The following is a 21,332-nucleotide window of genomic DNA, read 5'->3' on the forward strand; positions in this document are numbered from 1 at the left end:
TCACTACATAAAATAAGTCTTTGTGGTGTTTCATGGACTCTTTGCACACCATTGGCACACGGAAATGTAAATGTCATTTTGCTCCATTTTTCCACTGTGTCAAACACTCCACATGTTTTCATACATTATGGAGATCCCCAGCTTATCTTGGCCTCTAAGCTGTACCAAAATAACAGAGATCTGCCTGTTTAACAAAGTCAGTGATTTTTTAACTGTGATTTGGCAGTGTATACTTGCGCATGTGCAACGAAAGGTATCTAGGTGGTTTACACAGACTCAGCAGGATGAACTCATTTTTTTACCTGCACAAAGGAAAAAAAAAAAAACACTAATGTATGACAGTGAGTGGATTTGACACATCACATGTAATAACCGTTCAAAATGCTTAAGTGTGAAAAAACCGAAGAATACACAGCATGCAAATTGTGCGTCTGTAATCAAATGATGCTGATTGAGTAGTAGAGTAAGTAAACATAGGATATGTATTTGTTACCTCAGAACAGTGATACCGGATAAAATTACTTGTGAACAAAAATTTGAGACATGGATTTGTGGACACTTTAGGATAATCCTTACGTACATGAATGTATAACATTAATAATGTCTTGTTAACTGCTTTGTATTTTATAATGCAGTGGAAATGAAAAATCAATGTCGACAATGTTGCAACAATGATGCGTAAGCTGTTTTTACATTAGTTACATGATGATAACCTTCACTGACTGATTTGTGTGTTCTGAATGTTGGTTGCACAAAATCACCTAAGATGATGCTAAAACAGCTTTCTAAACAAAATTATGACTGGTCACCAGTCTCTTTCTCAGTCTTATGTTCAAATAGACAGATACTTGGTCACTATAAGTTTTTTGCCATGGAATCATAAAATATTCACAAATAATGAAAAAAATGTGTGTTTGATTCATGGACAGGTATTTCTGTAAATATGCTATAACATTTAGCCACAGTAAAAACATTGCATTGGTTCATTCAGTAAAGTGGTGAGTGAATAACAGCTTTGTTACACAAATCTTCTTAGAATTTGCATGGTTCCATTCAGAAAAAGTAAGCAGTCAAGATCAGTGTGCGTGGGGTATGATTTGAACCTGTTACCTCTCAATTATTAGGTGGTCTCACTCGTAACTACAATTGTTTTCAGGTGTATACTAAATAATAATAGGCAGCATTTTTCAATACTGTATATGGAGAAGTCACAAAAATAACTTTTTATCTATAATGGAAAATCCACGTGGAATGTAACAATACGAGAAAAGGAAAGTTGCTACTCACCACATAGCAGAGATGCTGAGTCGCGATAGGCACAATAAAAAGATTCACACAATCATAGCTTTTGGCCATTAAGGCCTTTGTCAGCAGTACACACACACACACACACACACACACACACACACACACGCGCGCGCGCGCGCTGCGCGCGCGCGCGCGCGCGCGCGCGCAGCGCGCGCGCGCGCGCGCGCGCGCAACTTGCACTCACGTCTGTAGTCTCAGAGGGCTGGTAGTTTCAGCTCTCTCAGATTGCAGATGTGTGTTGGGAATGTGGACAAAAGTGAAATTGGACAGAATTTTGAACATTCAGGCTTCAGTATCTTTCAAGCATTCAGGAAATGTTCCACAAATAACTTAAAATGTCACTACAATCAGAGGCACACTGTTTAATCAGCTTTGATGATATATTTTCATAGCCACTAGAATTTCTTAATCTGAAGAATTTCATGTTGGGCACTACTTCTACTGGAGTAGTGAGGGCTATACTTGCATTATTATAGTTATTTGTGCATGATTGGTATGAGGTATTCCATGGCAGCATCCACTGTCCCTGAAAGTCGCATCTTTTCAGTAACAGTTATCAAGTGCTTTATTGAAAATTTCAGCAACAATGCACACGTCTATTACTCGTGCATCATTTACTCTTAATGCTATGTGCCTCTCTTCATCTCTGGCTCCATTAGTCTCTTCCTTCACTGTATCTATCAAAATCTTTAGTTTATCTGCTCTGACTATCCTTTTCTGATTACACATTTGCTCTGATGTTTGTAGTACTATCTTCAATATTTTGCAGTGATCTATAGCATTTGTATCAGAGCTGTTTCTGACTGATCGAGATAGTTTCCTTTTTTTTCCCAGTACATGCGTGTGAATTAAATAACTTTTTGCAAAAGTCTACTCCATTGAAGAATAATACTTTCACAAGTATTCTTAAAAGTGATAGCTTTTACTCTAATAATATTTGTATTAGCATGTTAATGTTAATTCATAATTTTTGTGGAATTCTACACTTAGTAACTAACTGTATGAATATAAACAACATGTTGATCCTTTCTTTTAAATTTAATATTACAATATGTGTAGCATAACAAGAAAAGCAATCAGTTTTTGACAATAGACCTCTCCAGTCCTTTTCCTTCATCTCCCTACCTTTCCTTTCAACCCTTCTGTCAGTAGGAGGAGCCACTGGCTCCGAAACCTTGCATAATTATAGCCTTCTTTTATCTGCGTGTCCTGCATCTGGGTGGTGAATACATTTTCTCTCCAATGTATAAAGCATGATTTTTGCTTGTGCCGTGGATTTGTTATGTAATCTGGTTACTGTATAGAACATTTTCATTTTTGATTATAAATAGTGAAAAGTAATTTATTTTGTTTTATCTGTCTTGAATGTGTTACTAAAATCAATGCGTAGCTGAAGCAAATTTGAATATCTGGATGCAGCCTTAACAGATCACAACAGAGCATTTGTTCAATTTAAAGTTTGCTGTCAAAGAGCTTGAAAGAAACTCAAAAAAATGTGAGAAGGAAGAAAGAGTTGAGAAGACTAAATGTAAAAAGGCCATCCAGAAGGGCAATATGGAAGGAGCACGAATCCATGCTGAAAATGCTATTCGGCAGAAGAACCAGGCACTCAACTACCTCCGGATGAGTGCACGAATTGATGCTGTGGCCAGCCGTGTACAGTCAGCTCTCACAACCCGACGGGTAAACGTTGATTTTAATATCATTTTGTGAAACTGTGTATTTTATCCATCATTATGAACAAAATTCATAGCTGAGGGTCTTACTCAGAACAACCATAGACTACTGGTGGTAAGGTAAGGGTCTTACTCAGAACAACCATAGACTACTGGTGGTAAGGTCAGTCCTTTTTTGGAATTACTTCAGTTAAAAGATAATACTTCTTGGATCACCAACATTCTGTGTATTTCTAGAAGATGAGTACTAGTTAACTTGAGTGATGTGATTGCTCAGTAGGCAGTTGTGCTGTTACAGAAGTGTGAGGGGAAATTTGTAATTTGGCCATTGGATGTGTAAAGCAAGCTATCCACTGAAGGAATGTGACAAAATTCATACGTGGCACGAATCTGACAGCTATGTGGCTAAACTATGCATGTCTTTATTCCATTTTCCGGCGGTATTCAGAAACACATTCAGAGCTTTGAAATGCCGGCTTCTCTTAAGACCAAGTGGACCTTTGTCAGAATTGAAATGACTTTAGCGAATGATTGTTTTGTGCAGTCTAGCTCATTTTCTATATTCTGTTTCATGCAGTCTAGCTAACTTTCTGTATTCTCAAAATATCCTTGTTCATCTCACAATAGTGTTGCAGAAATGTTGACGAAGCTAATCACAGTAAACAGTAAAGCGTGTAGCATTATGCGGGTAGTACTAAGTTGAAAGACTGACATAAGAATTGGCATATTGAATTGACAAGTGTATTACGTGACCACCCTTAGTGTGGTTTTTAATTGGTGTCTTGGGTCAATGGAAGTGTCAGATCCCACCCGCCTGCTTTGACTAGTGATGTAATGGAATAGTGGTATGTGACATCACTACAGTGTGGAGTTTTTGAGTTGGTTGTGTTTGTAGATGTCGTGTTGTTGCATTTGATGGTGCCCTCTGGTGGTGGATGTGGATGTGCTGAGTTTAACGTGTGGTATTGGGTTCGTTTAAATTTTGGTTGTCATTGTGCTAATGTGGTTTTGAGTTTAGATAGTTGGTGCAGTAACATGGGTTGAGGAAGTGTTTTCAGTGAGTTATTGAGAGAGAGAGAGAGAGCTAATTTCTTAGGTATGGATATGACAATGAATTTCATGAGTGTGTCGTTATCGTTCTGAGGTGGGTGATGATATGATGTCTGTCATAAAGTTTCTGCAGATGTTCATTCTTATTGCTGAATATGCCGCACACATTCATGTATGGGTGTGTGGCCAACCTAGGTGTGTATTTATGGTAGGTCAGTTGTGTTTCAGTTGATGTAGCTAATATGGGGTATTTGGGTTTGTGAATTGCTGGGGTTTTGGTTCCACTTTATGGAGTTGTAGGTGTTGTGTGTGGTTTTTTTTTTTTTTTTTTTTTTTTTTTTTTTTTTTCCCCCCCTCAATAGCTGCAGTTTAGCTACATAGGTCGAGAGATATGGGGTTGTTGGTGTTGATTTTTTTATATCTGTAGCTGCAGTTGAACTATATAGGCCAAGGGAAATGTCAGAGTCCACTTTTTGGGGTTGTAGGTGTTGATTTTTTGGTATTGATAGCTATGGTTGAGCTATAAAGGTCAAGGGATATGTCCGATTCCACTTTTCTGAGCTGTAGGTGTTGGTTTTGGTTTTTTGGTATTGATGGCTGTGATTGAGATATATAGGTCAAGGGAAATGTCATATTCCTGTGGTTTTGTTGGTGTAGCAGAATGCTGTAATTTAATTTTTTTGTATATTATTTGTTTTGGAGTATATCTCTGCTGGATATTACTTATAAAATTTTTTCCAAATTTCTGTATTTCAGAATTCATGAACAGCTTGACGGTGAACTAGGTGAATATCAAGTAGGCTTTCGTTCAGGACGAAGCTGTCCTGATCAAATTATTAGTCTCAAATGGATAATGAAACATCAAAGGGTCAGGAATAAGAAGCTAGTGATCACCTTTGTCGATTTTAAAAAAGCCTACGATGGTATCCATAGTGAATCTCTATGTAAATTCTTAAAGAATTTAATTTACATGAGAAGCTTGTCAACCTTGTTGCAATCACCCTTTGAAATACCAAAGCTAGGGTAAAGTTCAGAAATGAGTTCTTTGAACTTTTTGAGATTCATACTGACCTTTGATAAGGCGATGGATTGTCTCCATTATTGTTCAATTGTGTGCTGGAGAAAATCGTGCATGAATGGAACAAGATATGCCCACCATCTGTTAAGATTGGAAGAAAGATTCAGCTTAACTGTCTTGCATTTGCAGATGATTTGGCACTGTTAGCAAACAGTATAGATGAAGCGAAGGTTCGGATAGAACAACTAGAACAATTAGCAGCAAATGTTGGATTGCAAATTTCATTTGAGAAAACAGAAATTATGCACAGCTTCCCAGTTGACACATCCCATAAGTTTAAATATCTTGGTGAGATTATCACCTGGAATGCCAGTGAAAGAGCATCAATAGATAGTAGAACATTAAAACTACAGCGAGCACAGAGAACCACATGGCCAACCTACAAAAAACGATCTCTCTCAATAAACGCTAAATTTCGATATTACTCCTCCGTTGTTAAACCAGAAGCAACATACGCAAGTGAAACACTATTCAAACCAAATACTCAAGCAACAACTGTCAAATTGCAGAAAGTTGATAGAGGAATACTCCGAACAATTATCAGTGAAAAACATAAAGTTAATGGGCAGTGAAGACTTTTGCCCAATTCAGTAGTGTATAAAGAATATGAATCCATTATTGATACAATGCGGAAAAGGAGGATTGCATTTTTCAGCCACATATCTCGCCTACCAAATACTAGAATCCTGAAGCAACTTTTTGACTATTTCTGGAACAGTAAAACCAAAAACATCAGGTTTAAAGAACCAAAAATTGATCTGGGTGAACTGAACATCACCACACACCAAATTCAACACAGAGAAGAGAAACTTCTTCTGAAGAACAAATGCACATGGCTGACATTCAAACCATCAGAATGGAGGAAGTATGTCATATCTGCAGAACAACGAGCAGCCGGATCACAGCGAATGAAGAAATTTTGGGGAAATAAAGAAATTGCTGACTGCTAAGACCTTAATCATTGTAGACTCTCTTTTATTATGTTTGATTTTAGTGCTCCAGTGTGGATGTAAACTATGTTTTGGGATGGTGCGGTGTTTTTTTTATTGTTATATATTTAGCTTGTCCCCATCTTAAACCGCCAATTTCCTGTGGTTGTCCCATTAGTTTAGTTTTATTTGTGGAGTGAGACATTACTGTGTCATTTTTATTTTTGTTTGTGTTTGTTGGCGTATGTATGTAATGACATCATTGTCATTTTGTATTGGCCAAGCAGGCCACCACTTCGCCACCCCTGGAGCTTGGTCTCGTGGAATGAGACCTCCGGTCAGCCCTACATCGCAGGGTCCACGATGTCTGGAGCTCTGAATGGTCTGTCTTGAACACACCAAATAAGCTCCACATGGTCAAATCGTCCACGGCCATATGGAACTCATCCTTGAGGGGCACGCGTAGGGACTTAGTTGTTCTCCGCCGTCTCCGAATTGGACATGCGCGGTTGACCCACAGCTATCTCCTTCGTCGTGAGAACCCGCCCAAGTGTCGCTGTGATGCAGGGCTGACAGTGGTCTATCTTCTGATGGACTACCTACCACCTTTTAGCCCCCTTGCGGCAGTCCTTTAATTTACCAGCTGCACTTCCTTTAATTCTTGGTGATGATGCCTCTATAGCTGACTCAGTTTTACGTTTTATCCGTGCAGCTGGGTTTTATCACTTGCTCTAGTGTGGGCACTCTCGCATGATTTCTCAGGCTACACCCACTCCAGCGACTTTTAATTGTGACGTGGATGCCAAAATAGTGTCTTTTATGGTAAAAAGTTGTGTTGGTAACTCTATCAACGCTTTCCAGCTGCACGTTCTTCATTTGTAGTTGTGTTGTTGACCTTTTACGTGATCCATCAACAACTGTAGTCTGTTTTACTCTAGTCAACCATTTACTCTGCTCCTTTTAAGTGTCCTCTATTTTGTGTTACTGCGGTGTTCATTTTAGCTCTGTTCCCCTTGGTGTTCCCTCGCTCTGAGTGCAGAGGTTACACTTTACTGTATAGGCCTTTTACAAGTATGTCTATTTGGTACTGGGGACTGATGACCTCGATGTTTAGCCCCCATCAAACCCCAAAACCAACCAACCAACCATTTTGTATATGCTGGAAGAAGCCGTTTCTGCCATAATGATGACATCATCAGCCAAAGCAGGTGGATGGAATTTGATGCTTCTGTAATGCTGGTATCTCACATCTGTCTTGGCAAATTTCAGGCTGATTCTCCATGTTCATGTCAGAAACAAAAAGTTTAAAGTTGTAAGTACACAGAGCAGAATGTAAAAGTCTAATAGATGGATGTTAAACATTACTTGCTCATCTGTCTTGAGATAAATATGATAAATTCAGAATGCTAGACAGTCAAAGTGGCGGATTTATTGTATGATGTACTTTGTCCATACCCAAAACTTCATTTCCTATGTGTGTCTCTGCAACGTACTGAAGTGAGAAGTACGATTTCCTGAACACAAAAGTAGGGAACCCGTTACTTAATCCACACTAATATAAATGCTAAAGTGTGTGCGTTAAGTTTTCATGACTAAACTGCTTGAACAGATTGTGATGAAATTTGGCATGGAGATAGATAACTTAAACCATGAGGAGAGACTGGCTAAACTACACTACACTTTTTCAATCTTTTCTGGAGTATTGCTGCATGTTATGAAATCCGTATCAGATAAGAGTGATGGAGGACACTGAAAAGGTTCAAGGGAGAGCAGTTCATTGTGTATTATTGCAAAATAGGGGTGAGTGTGTCATGGACATGATATACGAGTTTGAAAGCCTAATTTCTGGAATTTTTGTTAAAATTAATGCGTATGGTAGAAAAGTAGGAGGACAAACTAAGGATCTTGCGTGGGGTAAAAGATGGATATCGTAACAGAAGCATAGATGAGACAGGCGTTATGAGAGGATAGGGATAGATGAGAGAAGTTGTAAACTGACAAGAAGGAAATGGAAAAAAGACAGCATGAGGAATGGTGACTGCAAGGAGTTGATAGAAACTTAGCTCACGAGGTAGAAACGTATTGAAACTATGATGGGGAGAGAACTCGGTTCAAACTTGAGATCAATCTAACCCCAATGACATTGTTAATATGGTACTGAGCATGCCATGTTTAGAATATTGTGATATCACAGCTGATTTTTCTGCTTGTATCCGCTCACAATTTCTGTCTGCTGGAATGAGTGATCATGTTACAGAATATTCTTCCATTCATGAAATGGGCATTGCTATGTTGTGATCACTGTAGTTACTGGTTGAAAATGCCAAGGACAAAACTTGCTATTAGAGGGAGACATGAGCAGTGTCAAAGATGTGATCCAGATGGCAAGAAAATTGTTTTACAAGCAACATGGTGCGTGATGATAGGTAAAGGTCTTTGTCTGATTAGAATGCTGCACAGATAGGGATGATAAGAGATAGCTACTCCGTTTCATAAGGGAAAGTAATATTCATCCCCAGAATTGTTGATAAAATATTCAGCCATCAGTGAAATGGCGGAACCATTGGTAGGTGTCAACATACTGCCTGCTATTAATTGTGCACTCTAGGAAAACTCTGATGGCTGATGTGAGTAGCTGTTTGGACAGAAATGGAATCACCTCAGTTGGTACTGACAGCTTTCTAGGTACTGCCGACTTAGTTGGCAACTTTGTGTTTAGTGTGCCTACATACTAATAAATGAAACTGTTATTAGCATCAAATACTGTGTATGTCTCCTGTTGTTATTATAGTCACAAGACCATAACTACACATAAACAATATGGCCCAAAAATGTCAGCATGTTAGTAAATAATACTGAAAGATAATGTTGGTTGCAACTGGAAACAAATGAATGTCAGGAATTATACACTTTGCTCTTCTGTTCAAACAGCTGCACTCTTCAGTCACTATGCTGAGAGTCTTTGACTGAACAGTTAATGAGCAGATTCAAAAGGATATGCCAAAAAGTATTAGTTGTTATTAAAAAAGAGAAGGGCGATTTTGACAAAGTTTCGTGCTTTAATAATGAGTATTGATTACAGTGAGTAGGTAGTACCTTGAAATCTGTGCAAATGATACAGTGGCGTCCTTTTAGTTAACCCTCTGATGGTACAGCAGGAAAACATGACACACGAGGTACCATGGGGTCTTCGTGGATCCCACCCCATTGCAATGTGTAAAAGCTGCTATGGGAGCATGGTGACATGCTTAGCAGAAATAAGCAAATCAGTAATATAAAACAGTACCATAATTGTGTTCTTCAGGTTATACAAACATCATTTTAGACATGCTACAGAAAATATTTGTACCCATCTACAAAATAAAATATTGACAGCTCTGCCAAAGACATGAATTTGTGATGGCTACATAGAGTATCTTATAAACTTTGTCCTTACCACTGTAGAATGTCTCATCCCTCGCACTTCATCTTTACCATGCCATGTTCTGGTCCCCTGATGGACTGAGGTGTGCCATGACACGATTTGTGCATGAAGACATGCTCCCCACATTTTTAACAGTCATCCTCCGATGTTGAACCGTATTCGTTATAAATAGTTGGGTGTGCAGTGTTGTTGCAGTCTTCCAGATAGCAAAAAAGCTTGCTGGAATTCATTTAATAGTTCTTTTATCAGTTTCACTCCTTCTTCTGTCATGTGGGGGTAACATCTGTCAACTCTCTGGGACAAGGTCCATTCCCCAATTTCTGGCCTGACCACAGCACATGATGTCATTGTGGACCCTATATCTATCTGCGACACCTGAGGCCTCTATTTTGCTGGTATTTAGTCCTGACCACTATTAGTCTGCCTTCCTCCCTTGGACACGAGTGGAGGTGGCTTGGGTGATATTGTTCTCTCAGAATTGTGAATGTTACAATGCCACCTGTACTACGAGGGAGATAGACTATGGTCCCTCTTCGTCCCGATCTTGTGCCCCAGGGATGGATTATGTTCACATTCAGATGTTGCAGCACCTTTCTCTTGTGGGCAAGCACTTTCTACTTTGTATGTACAGTCTTATTTAGGCAGATGGCTGGCATGAAGCCACTGTCATACCCATAGCTAATCCCGGTAAGAACAAACACCCCCCCCCCCCTTTCTAGCTACTGCCCCACCCTCTCACCAGCTGTCTTTGCCAGGTGATGGAATGTATGGTTCATGGCTGGCTGGTTTGGTGGCTTGACTCTCATGCTCTACTAAACACTGCACAGTGTGGATTTTGAGCATGCCGTTTTATAATTTTGACAGTCTTGTAACTTTGTCAACCCATGCCATGAACAGTTTTCTGCGGCAATACCAGACTGTGGCCATGCTTTTTGATTTGCAGAAAGCCAACGACACCTGCTGGAGGGCTGGTATCCTCTGTACTCTATACATGTGGACTTCAGAGGCTACCTATCCCATTTCCATCAGGAATTTTTAAGACAGAGCTTTCAAGGTATGTGTGGGTTCGGTCTTGTCAGACTTCTTCATCCAGTCCCCCAGGGGGTCCACAACTCTTTTTGTGGATATGTGTGTGGTAAGCACAGGACCCAGAGCTAGTGTAGCTCTTATTCCTTTCCGGGCTGCATACCTTCCTTTTCCACATCCCTCCCTGTTCCCGATCTCCCTTCCCCTTTCCACCGGCCCCATCCCTTCTCCTTCTCCCTCTCTTTGGGAGTATGTTTTGTTCCTTCGTCTGGAGATGGATGCTTAAGACTGTCGACGTAGTGTCTCTTCTTTGCTCTCTATGCTGGAAAGTCTCTGTCCTCCCTTTGTCCTTCTGTTTTCTTTGCCTCTTCTCTTTACCCTCTTCTCCACTGCGGTGTTTGAGACCTCTCTCCTTTCCTTTTCTTTGTTCCTCCCTTTCTCTTTCTTTCCTCCCTGTGTGTGTCGCAAGATCGACCCATGCGTTCCCACGTGTAGCCGGTGAGGGGGTAACACGTAATTCCCCATCCCAGGTAGACAAGTAGGACACGTACATACCCTCTGGTAAAGGCCAGGCCCAGGGAGGGGTGATTGCCCAACCTGGTACCTTCCAAATGTGCCGATTGGCCCCTCCGACTGTTTCTCGGGAGGTGTGACCTGAAGTGTGGACAATCACCTATTGCAGGAGTGTCCTCAGAGAGGGCCGCCACGAGGAAGGAGCGTGCCATTGAAGATGCAATGGTTTCCTCTACTTCTAAAACTTCTGCCCACAAGAGAAAGCTAGATGAATCTCAGCCACAGACACTTCTTCCACCAGTGCCAAAGTTCCTAGTTGTTTCTCGGTCTGACGAAGGTCAAGACTTCTCCACAGTCGACCCTTTCACTGATATGATTCTTCAGTTTCTCCTGGCGAAACTGAAGAATCACATCATATACCTCTACGGGGAGGAGATGTATCACAGCATAAAAAATTCAACAAGCTGCGCCACCTCTGCGGGGAGGAGATGTATCACAGCATAAAAAATTCAACAAGCTGCGCCACCAAAGGAGCCATTTGCTGAGTGCTCTTGCTTTTCTGAAGAGATGTCGTGCCGATCAGGTTGTGCCAAACTTTGCTAAGGTCACGCATCACATCCATTCTGCACCAGCTAAGAGAATTAAAAAGTGTGCTAGCCTCGCCTTGGTTCGTGAGAGGGTGCACTTTACCAGTCGCAGCCTTGAGTGCAATTCCCAGGAACTACATAAACTACATCTACAGCTAGCCAATCATTTTTATTCTGGGTCCTGGGACTGGATTGATGGTGTTACCTGGGTGACCATCGATTCTGCACTTAAGAAGGCCTCGGGATGTCAGATATCTAAATTCTCTTGTCTCTCTGACAAACCATTGCTGGAGGCCCCATGCAAGACAGTCATCAATCTCACAGACACTGAGCTGACTGGGGATGCAGTTCTGTTCTGGAGAAGGGACTCACAATTTTGCTCCCACACCTAGGTTCACGCCGGTAGTGGACATTGTCAGTGCAGTTGGACAGGTTGCTGCGTGACTACTACCTGAAGCAGCTGAAGAAGTATGGCGGGAAACCTGCCGTGCTCTGACGAGAACTAAAGCGATCAAGTCAAATATTGCCAGCAGAAAGAGGTCAGCCATTCAAGACAGACAGAGCCCTGAGATTGTTGTCTTAGCGGCTGACAAAGGCAATGCTACGGTTGTTCTTTCCCAAAAGGACTACATTGAGAAGATGCAGAGCCTGCTAAATGACAAACCTTATAGGATGATCAACGCTGACCCCACAAAGAAGATGGAGAACAAGACTAGGGCTCTTCTCAAGGATGCGGATTTACCAGAGGGTGTCGCCAAGAAATTGACACTTCAAGGACCTGTGTCGCTAAGACTTAATGGACTCCCTAAGTCCACAAAGAAGGGGTGCTGTTACGCCCAATTGTCAGCAACATTAGGGCACCTACAGATTAGCTGACCAAATACCTGGCAGAATTACTAAGCCCTTATGTGGGTAAACGCCCTTATCACGTTCGTAATTCTGTGGATATTGTAAAATGTCTCAACAACTTCAAGCTCAAAGACTCGGATATCCTGGCGGGTTTTTATATTGTTTGATTATTCACCAGGGTGCCTCTTCGAGAGTCAGTTGAGCTTATTGCACAGAAATTTGACAAAAAGATGACCAACCTTTTCAGGCATGTTCAGACCTCTACATATTTTATCTTTAATGAAGAATACTATGAACAAACAGGAGGTGTCACAATGGGGAGCCTACTTTCGCCTGTGCTCACCAGTTTCTACTTGGAGTACTTTGAGGAGGAAGCTTTGGCGTCGCACCGTACTTTAAATTCATCACGCGGGCTGGTTTAAACCCGCTCACTTGATGGATTATCCAACTAGGACATACAAAATTACCTGTCTGATCAGGGCGTAATGGCTGTACATCGAGTCATGGAAAGGGTTGACAAGGACTTGGTACCGACCTGTACTCTCTTCCTGACGTTTGACAGAGTTCAACTTCCATCAAACATTTAAGCGGGATATGAGATCATTTCAGTTCGCCCTTACGTCCCCAACCCTACACGTTGCTATCGCTGTCAGCAGTTGAATCGTACTAGCCAGTCGTGTTCCAATCCAGCCAAATGCGTTACACGTGGCAGGGATGCCCATGAGGGTGACTGTCCACCTCCATCCCCTTGTTGCATCAACTGTATGGGCGACCACACTGCTTCCTCTAGAGATTGACCTATTTTCAAAGATGAATGAATTATTCAGGACATCAGAGTGAAGGAAAAGGTTTCCACATTTGCTGCTTGTAAGTTATTTGCCAGTAGAAAGCCCACTGTGCTCCCAGGGGGTAAATATAGAACTGTCCTTGCATCTCCTCAACCTACGAAGGAGGTAGCCACACTGACTTGCGATCTCACATTTAGCGCCAAAGTCGTCAGATCGGCCAGCCCAAAGATCACCCGTTCAACTTCCCCTGTATCACCTGGACACTCTAAGGCTCACCCTCAATTGGATCCTGCTATGGGCCCCAAAATTGGACGCCCCAATTTCCAAAAAAAAAAAACAACCTACTTGCAAAGATTTTTTACACACCCCGATCTCCCGACCATTGATTCCTCCCTCCTCTCAACATCCTGCTTCCAAGAAGGCTCAAAAGAAACAAAGTTCCTCTCCTTCTGTGCCATGGTGTGTCTCATCTACAGCACCACCCAATGGTAGCCGCCCTTGGCCGTCTTCCATGTCGCCGAGACGTACCACTGGCAGCCAATCAACCAGCCGATCACTGACGGCAGGAGATGCCCCCGAGCAACCTATGGAACAGAACTTCTGCCTTTGGCTGAATAGCATTCCACACCATCAGCTGCCAGCTCTCAGTGGTCGTTGAGTTGACAGCAGCAATGGTGAGATTTTTCCCTTTTCTGTCTGGCCTATGTCAATTATCCATTGGAATTTCTGCGGAATTCACGTCAATTGGGATTAATTGTCGATCCTCTTACGATCCTACTCCCCAGTCACCTTCTGTCTTCAGGAAACAAAGCTACATCCCTGTGATTGTTTTGCCTTCCCTCATTTCCAGTCGGTCCGGTTTGATCTCCCCTCTGTTGGTGGCACTCCCGCCCATGGGGGACTTAAGATTCTTCTCCATGACACTGTCCATTATCGCCCAATCCCTTTAAACAGTTCCTTCCAAGCTGTTGCCGTACGTCTTTCCCTTTCTGGATAAACTTTCTCTCTTTGTATCGTATACATTCCATTGTCCATACCAATGGCAACAGCCGATCTCCTTCCTCTCCTCGGTTAGCTCCCGCCCACCAATGGACCAGCCTTCTTGAATGATGTCTTCAAGGATGTCTCGATTGCCTCCATTCATGGAGTATTGAAACCAGCTTCCGATTCTCTCCCAGTAAGACCATCTGCGTAAATTTTTGTCATTGTCCAGAGTTTCTCCCGCCTTCCCTATACATATGTCCTGTTGACCTTCCGTTTGCGGTTGTTGCCAGTTTCTTGGGACTTATGTTTGACAGAAAACTGTGTCCCACGTTTCGTATCTTTCGGCTCGCTGTCTGCGATCCGTCAACACCCTCCGTGTTCTGAGTGGTACCTCCTGGGGAGCGGACTGAGTGGTCCTCCTCTGCCTACATCACGCCTTAGTGTGCTTGAAATTGGACTTTGGAAGCATAGTTTACTCCTCTGCACAGCCATCTATTCTTCGACATCTAGACTCTGTCCACCACTGTGGACTGTGTTTAGCATCTAGAGCTTTTTACATCAGCCTCATGGAGAGCCTTTACGCTGAGACTGCTGAAACTCCGTTGTCCAATTGGCGAGCTGTCCTACTGAGTCGTTACACTAGTCTTCCATGACTGCCCATCCGACCCACGCCCTTCTTTTCGACGCCTTCGTGGATTTAGGGTATGCAGACTGCCCTTCCTCTCTACAACCACTGGGAGTCCGCTTCTGTCAACTGTTATGTTCTCTTTCCTTCCACTTTCCTAAAACTTTCTTGACAAATGGGGGTATGGCGCGACCTTGGCTTCGTCCCTGGACCTGCCTTCTATGTGACCTTTGTCATCTTCCAAAGAGTACGAAAGCCCCCCCCCCTCCCACACACACACACACACACACAGTTTATCGTCGGGCAGTTGCTGCTCTATGTGCCCAAATGGAGGATGCCACATTTATTTACACTGACAGTTCAAACACCACACTTGGTGTTGGGAGTGCCTATATTGTTGGCGACACCCCTAATAGATTTCGGCTTCCTGACCAGTGTTCAGTTTTTACTGCGGAGCTTTACACTGTTCTCCAGACTGTCCAATACATCTGTCGCCATAAGCGGCTACAGTATATTATATGCTCGGATTCTCTCAGCTCTCTTCTCAACCTCTGAGCTCTTTATCCTGTCCACCCTCTGGTCCACTGGATTCAGGACAGCCTCCACTTGCTCCACTTGGGGGACATCTCTGTGGCATTCCTTTGGCTTTAGGGCATGTTTATATCCCCGGAAACAAGGCAGCTGATATAGCGGCCAAGGCTGCAGTCTCTCTTCCTTGTCCCGCTGCTCTCATGGTTCCCTTCGTTGATTACAGAGCGTTTTATGTTGTCGTGTTGCTTTTTTATGGCACACACATTGGTCTACACTTCCAGGTAATAAATTACGGGACGTAAAACCTCTTCCCTGTGCTTGGACCTCTTCCACCTGGCCTCATCATTGAGAGGAGGTAATTTTAACTAGACTCTAGATAGTCTAACATTTTTCAGACGACAAGAGACAGTGTGGTATTGGGTTGCAAGGCTCACACGTCTCTCAAGTCAATTAGCACGTTGTGTGTAGCCGATCCTCTTCTCTGGGTAATCAGCTATGTTGAGCTGTCCTTTCCCCTCTAGAAACAGTATCTATACCCCACATACGTGTTGATCCTGTGAGTACCCTTTCTCCTTCTGTTTTGGTAGGTGCGCCCCTTTTTTAATTCCTATTTTAGTATAGTCCTGGTCAAACCCCTTCTTGGTGCTCCTGTCCACACAGTATAGGTCAGCCTTTCTTAGGTATGCCTATCTGCCCTTTTCATTCAATACATGCTGGGTGCGTCTCCCCTTATCCTTCTTGAGTAGGCCTCACGGTTCATTGCCCTAGTATATATCTTTATGTACACTATAACTAAATATTATCTTAAGGTTTTTATATATATATATATATATATATATATATATATATATATATATATATATATATATATATATATATATATATATATAACAGAGGGAAACATTCCAAAACCCTTAAGTACAACAGCCACGTTTCTCAACATGTCGTCTTTCGACAAAATAGCGTAAATATTATCTGGTAAAACTGAAACCTACTTCACCCTTCACACTCGCTTTTTCATACTTCTCTTTTATACCCTCGGTCCTCCTTTACTTATCAACTTCTATGTTTCCAGCATCTACTTCATGCCTACATACATTGTTCAATATATAATATGCTTACTTAGGTTATAAGAGTCCCCCTATCCTACAGGTCATCAGAATATTTGTTAGACTGCCATTCCTGGATAATTATGACAATTAGTTCCTCCCTGACTTATGCTCATTAGTTATGCTCCTTATCAATATGATAGGTTTTTTTTTTTTTTTTTTTTTTTTCAAGTACCTAGGCGATGTGGAACTGTCACAATGAACAACCATAAATGCATATTTCTCTATGTGCACGTTCTTTCCCCCTACAACACTGGATGGTTCTCACGTCCTTTTAATCTGGACTTTCATTTTTTGCATCTTCGTGTTATGGTGTGTGTATGCGGAAGTGTGTTTGTGTAGCCTGATTCATCAGCCTACTTATATGAAATAAGTTGAAGGTTATTGGAAGCCAGTAGTAGAATTATATGCATATGGAAAGAGGGAAAGATAGACCGGTACTCAGATGAGAAGTAAGAAAGGAAAAAAGTAGAAATGGTTGCTAAGATCGAAGAAGAGAAAGAGGATAGCCCCCCAAAGACAGGGAACCCTTCCAACCCTCCTTTCCCAGGATCCCTACTTTGTCAGTACTTGAGTGAGAAGCCAGAGGAGGTAGGATGTTAAACATCTCCTACAGAACGGACATTTTGACCCTCACCTTTGAAGTCCCTGAAGAAAATCTTAGCAACTCCTATGGAACGGCAATTGGTGAAGAATCAGTCACACTTGTCTGCGAGGATTGTCTGAAAGGTGTGGTGTCTGTTTGGTGTTAGTCATGCTTATACTTACACTACCTACCCCTTCCAAAACTAATACAAAAACTCCCCTATACATCACATCTCATAAAAGGTATAAAATATTCTATAAAAATAGATAATTATACACTTTGATCGAATAGTTCTTTAGTTAATCACTTTACACTATATTTTATACATGATTCTCTTGTCTATTATTTTTCTGACATATCTGGTTTTCTATACGCTAAAATTTTTGGATAATTTAAGAATTCAAGAATAGATTACAGAATAGTTTAAGATTTGAAGGGAATTTGGTGCAGGAAAAATAGTATATGTATAGAAGAAACACCGAAAACAATTTGGGATCAGATGGTTGTCACTCCGCCCATTAACACAGAATGTTAATGTCCCTGGGAGACAGATGTGACTCCACCAGGATCCCATGGATGTGATATTAACCTCACTTGAGCAAGTGTAGACCAGTACTTCTCATTAAATTTTGTGTGAAGGTCCCCCCACAGCAAAACATTTACCACTTTGCTAGGAAACACAACATTAGGTTAAGTTATTCTATTTTCTACTTTGTCATGGGCGAATTTGAATTCTTCGTATAAGTCGTCCATAACCTTCCTATTAGGTCTGCAACTTTGCTACTGCCGTTTTGCAATAGACGGCAGTTGCGGCAAGTGGGGTTCAGGTGGTTGGTCATAGGTATAATACAATAAGCTTAGGCATCTGTAAACATAATGCCATATAAATATTTTAAAGGTTATTCTCGATTAAGTACGTCAACTTACGTACCCATTTCTCGCCATTTGTGAAAAGTTTTAATTTTCTGCTTTAATATGAAGAAATCTGTGGCTGTGTCTCTTAAAATGCTGGCCAAGACCAATGGTGAGGGAACTATTAGTGGAAGAACGTGCAGAGAATGTTTTCAACACCTTAAGAACGGTGATTTTGATGTCGAAGACCGGCATGGTGGGGGAAGACAGAATGTTTTTGTAGCTACTGAAACAGACGAAGACAGTCACAGGACATGATTATTGAACCGATTGATGCGTTCGAGCCCAGCACTGAAACACAAATGACCACAATACAGCGATAGACAGATAAAGGTAATTTTGCAGCAGGTCAATGCTAGACTCCCATGTCGCAACACCTGTCAAAATATGCATGGAAATGTTGAAGTGAGAAGTCCTATCCCTCCCACCGTATTCTCCAAATGTTGCTCTCTCTGACTACTGTCTTTTTTCGATCAGTGGCATGTAGTCTGGCTGATTGGCACTTCCAATTGTATGAACAAGTGCAAAATTGAATCGATTCATGGATCCCCACAAAAGATGCCCAGTTCTTCTGCAACGGGATTTGTATGCTATCCAAAAGATGGGAAAATGTAGTGGCCAGCAATGGGCAATACTATGAATCATAATGTTTTTGTGGGTTTTTCACAATAAAACCCGAACTTCGACAAAAAATGGCAGAAGCAAAGTTGTAGACCTATTAGCATCATTAAGTTTGGAAAAAGCAACCGTTGAAAAGTTTCTGGAGATTACACTCTCGGTAACTTCTCGATCTTTCATTATTTAAAATGGTTCCGCCAAACTACCTACATTTACAGTGTCAAAGTTGGCTATTTTTCCTTTAAAACTTCGTCCTATATTATCTACTTGCGAACTAACAACCCGTGTAATAACACCTGGGATTTTCGATGGAATAATCGACATTACTTCCTTAGGTTGATCTATGCTCTCTTTCAAAGTATTCATTTCCTGTCTTACGGAATTAAATTTAACATTACATACATTTTTACAAAATTTTAATTCAGATTCTATATTATTATATATGTCGAGGGGCATGAAAGGGAAGTAGTGGTTGGGAAGGGAGTGAAACAGGATTGTAGTCTATCCCCGATGTTATTTAATCTGTATACTGAGCAAGCAGTAAAGGAAACAAAAGAAAAATACGAAGTAAGAATTAAAATCCCTGGAGAAGAAATTAAAACTTTGAGGTTCGCCGATGACATTGTAATGCTGTCAGAGACAGCAAAGGACCTGGAAGAGCAGCTGAATGGAATGGACAGTGTCTTGAAAGTAGGATATAAGATGAACATTAACAAAAGCAAAACAAGGATAATGGAATGTAGTCGAATTAAGTCAGGTGATGCTGAGGGAATTAGATTAGGAAATGAGACACTTAAAGTAGTAAAGGAGTTTTGCTATTTGGGGAGCAAAATAACTGATGATGGTCGAAGTAGATGGGATATAAAATGTAGACCGGCAATGGCAAGGAAAGCGTTTCTGAAGAAGAGAAATTTGTTAACATCGAGTATAGCTTTAAATGTCAGGAAGTCATTTCTGAAAGTATTTGTATGGAGTGTAGCCATGTATGGAAGTGAAACATGGACGATAAATAGTTTAGAGAAGAAGAGAATAGAAGCTTTCGAAATGTGGTGCTACAGAAGAATGCTGAAGATTATATGGGTAGATCACATAACTAATGAGGAGGTATTGAATAGAATTGGAGAGAAGATAAATTTGTGGCACAACTTGACTAGAAGAAGGGATCGGTTGGTAGGGCATATTCTGAGGCATCAAGGGATCACCAATTTAGTATTGGAGGGCAGCGTGGAGGATAAAAATTGTAGAGGGAGAACAAGAGATGACTGCACTAAACAGATTCAGAAGGATGTAGGTTTCAGTAGGTACTGGGAGATGAAGAACCTTGCACAGGATAGAGTATAATGGAGAGCTGCATCAAACCAGTCTCTCGACTGAAGACGACGACAACAACAACATTAAATCTTGAAGTTGCTCATCCTGTTTCTTGTTAAATTCAGTAAATAGTTGATTAATGTGAGTATTCAAAGAACTAGTGAGTTCACTTGTTAAAGCCAGCTTCATATTTTCTACCTTATTATTTAAAGAGTCAAATTCAGTCTTTAATAAAACTATATTTGTTGCTTGACTGTTCGAGGTTTCACTTTGATTACTTAAGATTTCTCTCTGAGCATCTAATTTTTCACTTAGAGTGGCTGAATCAGTCGGCATCAGTGACTGGTTACTGTGTCGGTGTCGGCGCGATGTGTGAAGATGGCTTACTCTCCACACCCAATTTTTGTAGTCAAAAGGTTGAGGTCTTTTCTCCATTTTTTTGCCACTATTACTTTCTCACATCTTTTACTGTGTTGCACGCACAACTTTCTTCCATTGATTTATTGGACTCAATAAAATTACTGGAAACAGTTCACATATCTTGTTAGGCCTGGTTGCTACAGCAACACCTAATATCTTCTTCCCATTTCTGTCTTGAAATTCCCGTTTTCTTTCGGTCCTGTCACTTAGGTCACCACATTCTAAAATTTTTTGATGTGTGTGGCAAAAAAATAATAATTTCTTATTTCTGTAATCTTATTATCACATATACAAGCTTTACTGTCAACGTACTCGTCGATTAACGATGTAGCTGACTCGAAACACAATAAGTTTCTCTGTGTTCTCTTAAGTATATAACTTCCAGAGACCAATCAAATAACATTTATGAGAGAGTTGGCTTAATAGCCATTCTTCTTCTTACAAAATGTGAACTACGTGTTGCCTCTAGCAAGTCCAAGATGTGAATGTACATAGAAATCTATATTCAGTTGTTCATTAGTCCTTTTACAATTAACATAGACACTAAAGAGCACAGAATACTACATAAACTTTTTTTGTCCTTCACTACCCGTACACGGAAACTCTGTGGACCGTACAGCAGGTACTTGTCTGCCGCAGTTCAGCCGCCAGGTCCATCTTTTTCTCGTAACTGTTTTTTGACCTGCATATACAAATAGGCGATGCACAGTAGGGTGTATTCATTTCTCCCACATGCCTCTAAAATATTGGTAAAATATTGGGTGTTCGAAACAGTGGAAGGTCGAATGGTTCTAGAATTTACTCCAAAATTCTTGAAGCACTACAATGGGGCACTATCTTTTCAGCCATCGACATCTTTTAAGTGGTGATCCTCCCCCGCTTTTTCCCCACTGCTCTCAACTGTAGAGAGAGGCACCTTTTACTTCAGTGTTCATATTTTAATCCGCTATGTGCCAGTTTACAGTAGTCGCCTGATATATCTTCCCTTTTAGCAGATGACACGCGCTC

The 21,332-nt window shown here is 41.2% G+C and overlaps 1 protein-coding gene across 1 annotated transcript in view; it reads left to right on the forward strand.

The window, feature by feature from the left end:
* Positions 1 to 21,332, forward strand: part of LOC126203169 (charged multivesicular body protein 1b) — a 41,746-nt gene that overhangs the window by 5,057 nt on the left and 15,357 nt on the right. The window contains exon 2 of the mRNA XM_049937410.1: positions 2,747 to 2,991. Coding sequence (XP_049793367.1) covers positions 2,747 to 2,991 — 245 coding nt within the window. The remainder of the gene's footprint in view (positions 1 to 2,746; positions 2,992 to 21,332) is intronic.

This window comes from Schistocerca nitens, chromosome 9 (genome assembly GCF_023898315.1).
Source record: "Schistocerca nitens isolate TAMUIC-IGC-003100 chromosome 9, iqSchNite1.1, whole genome shotgun sequence".
NCBI classification, from domain to species: Eukaryota; Metazoa; Arthropoda; class Insecta; order Orthoptera; family Acrididae; genus Schistocerca; species Schistocerca nitens.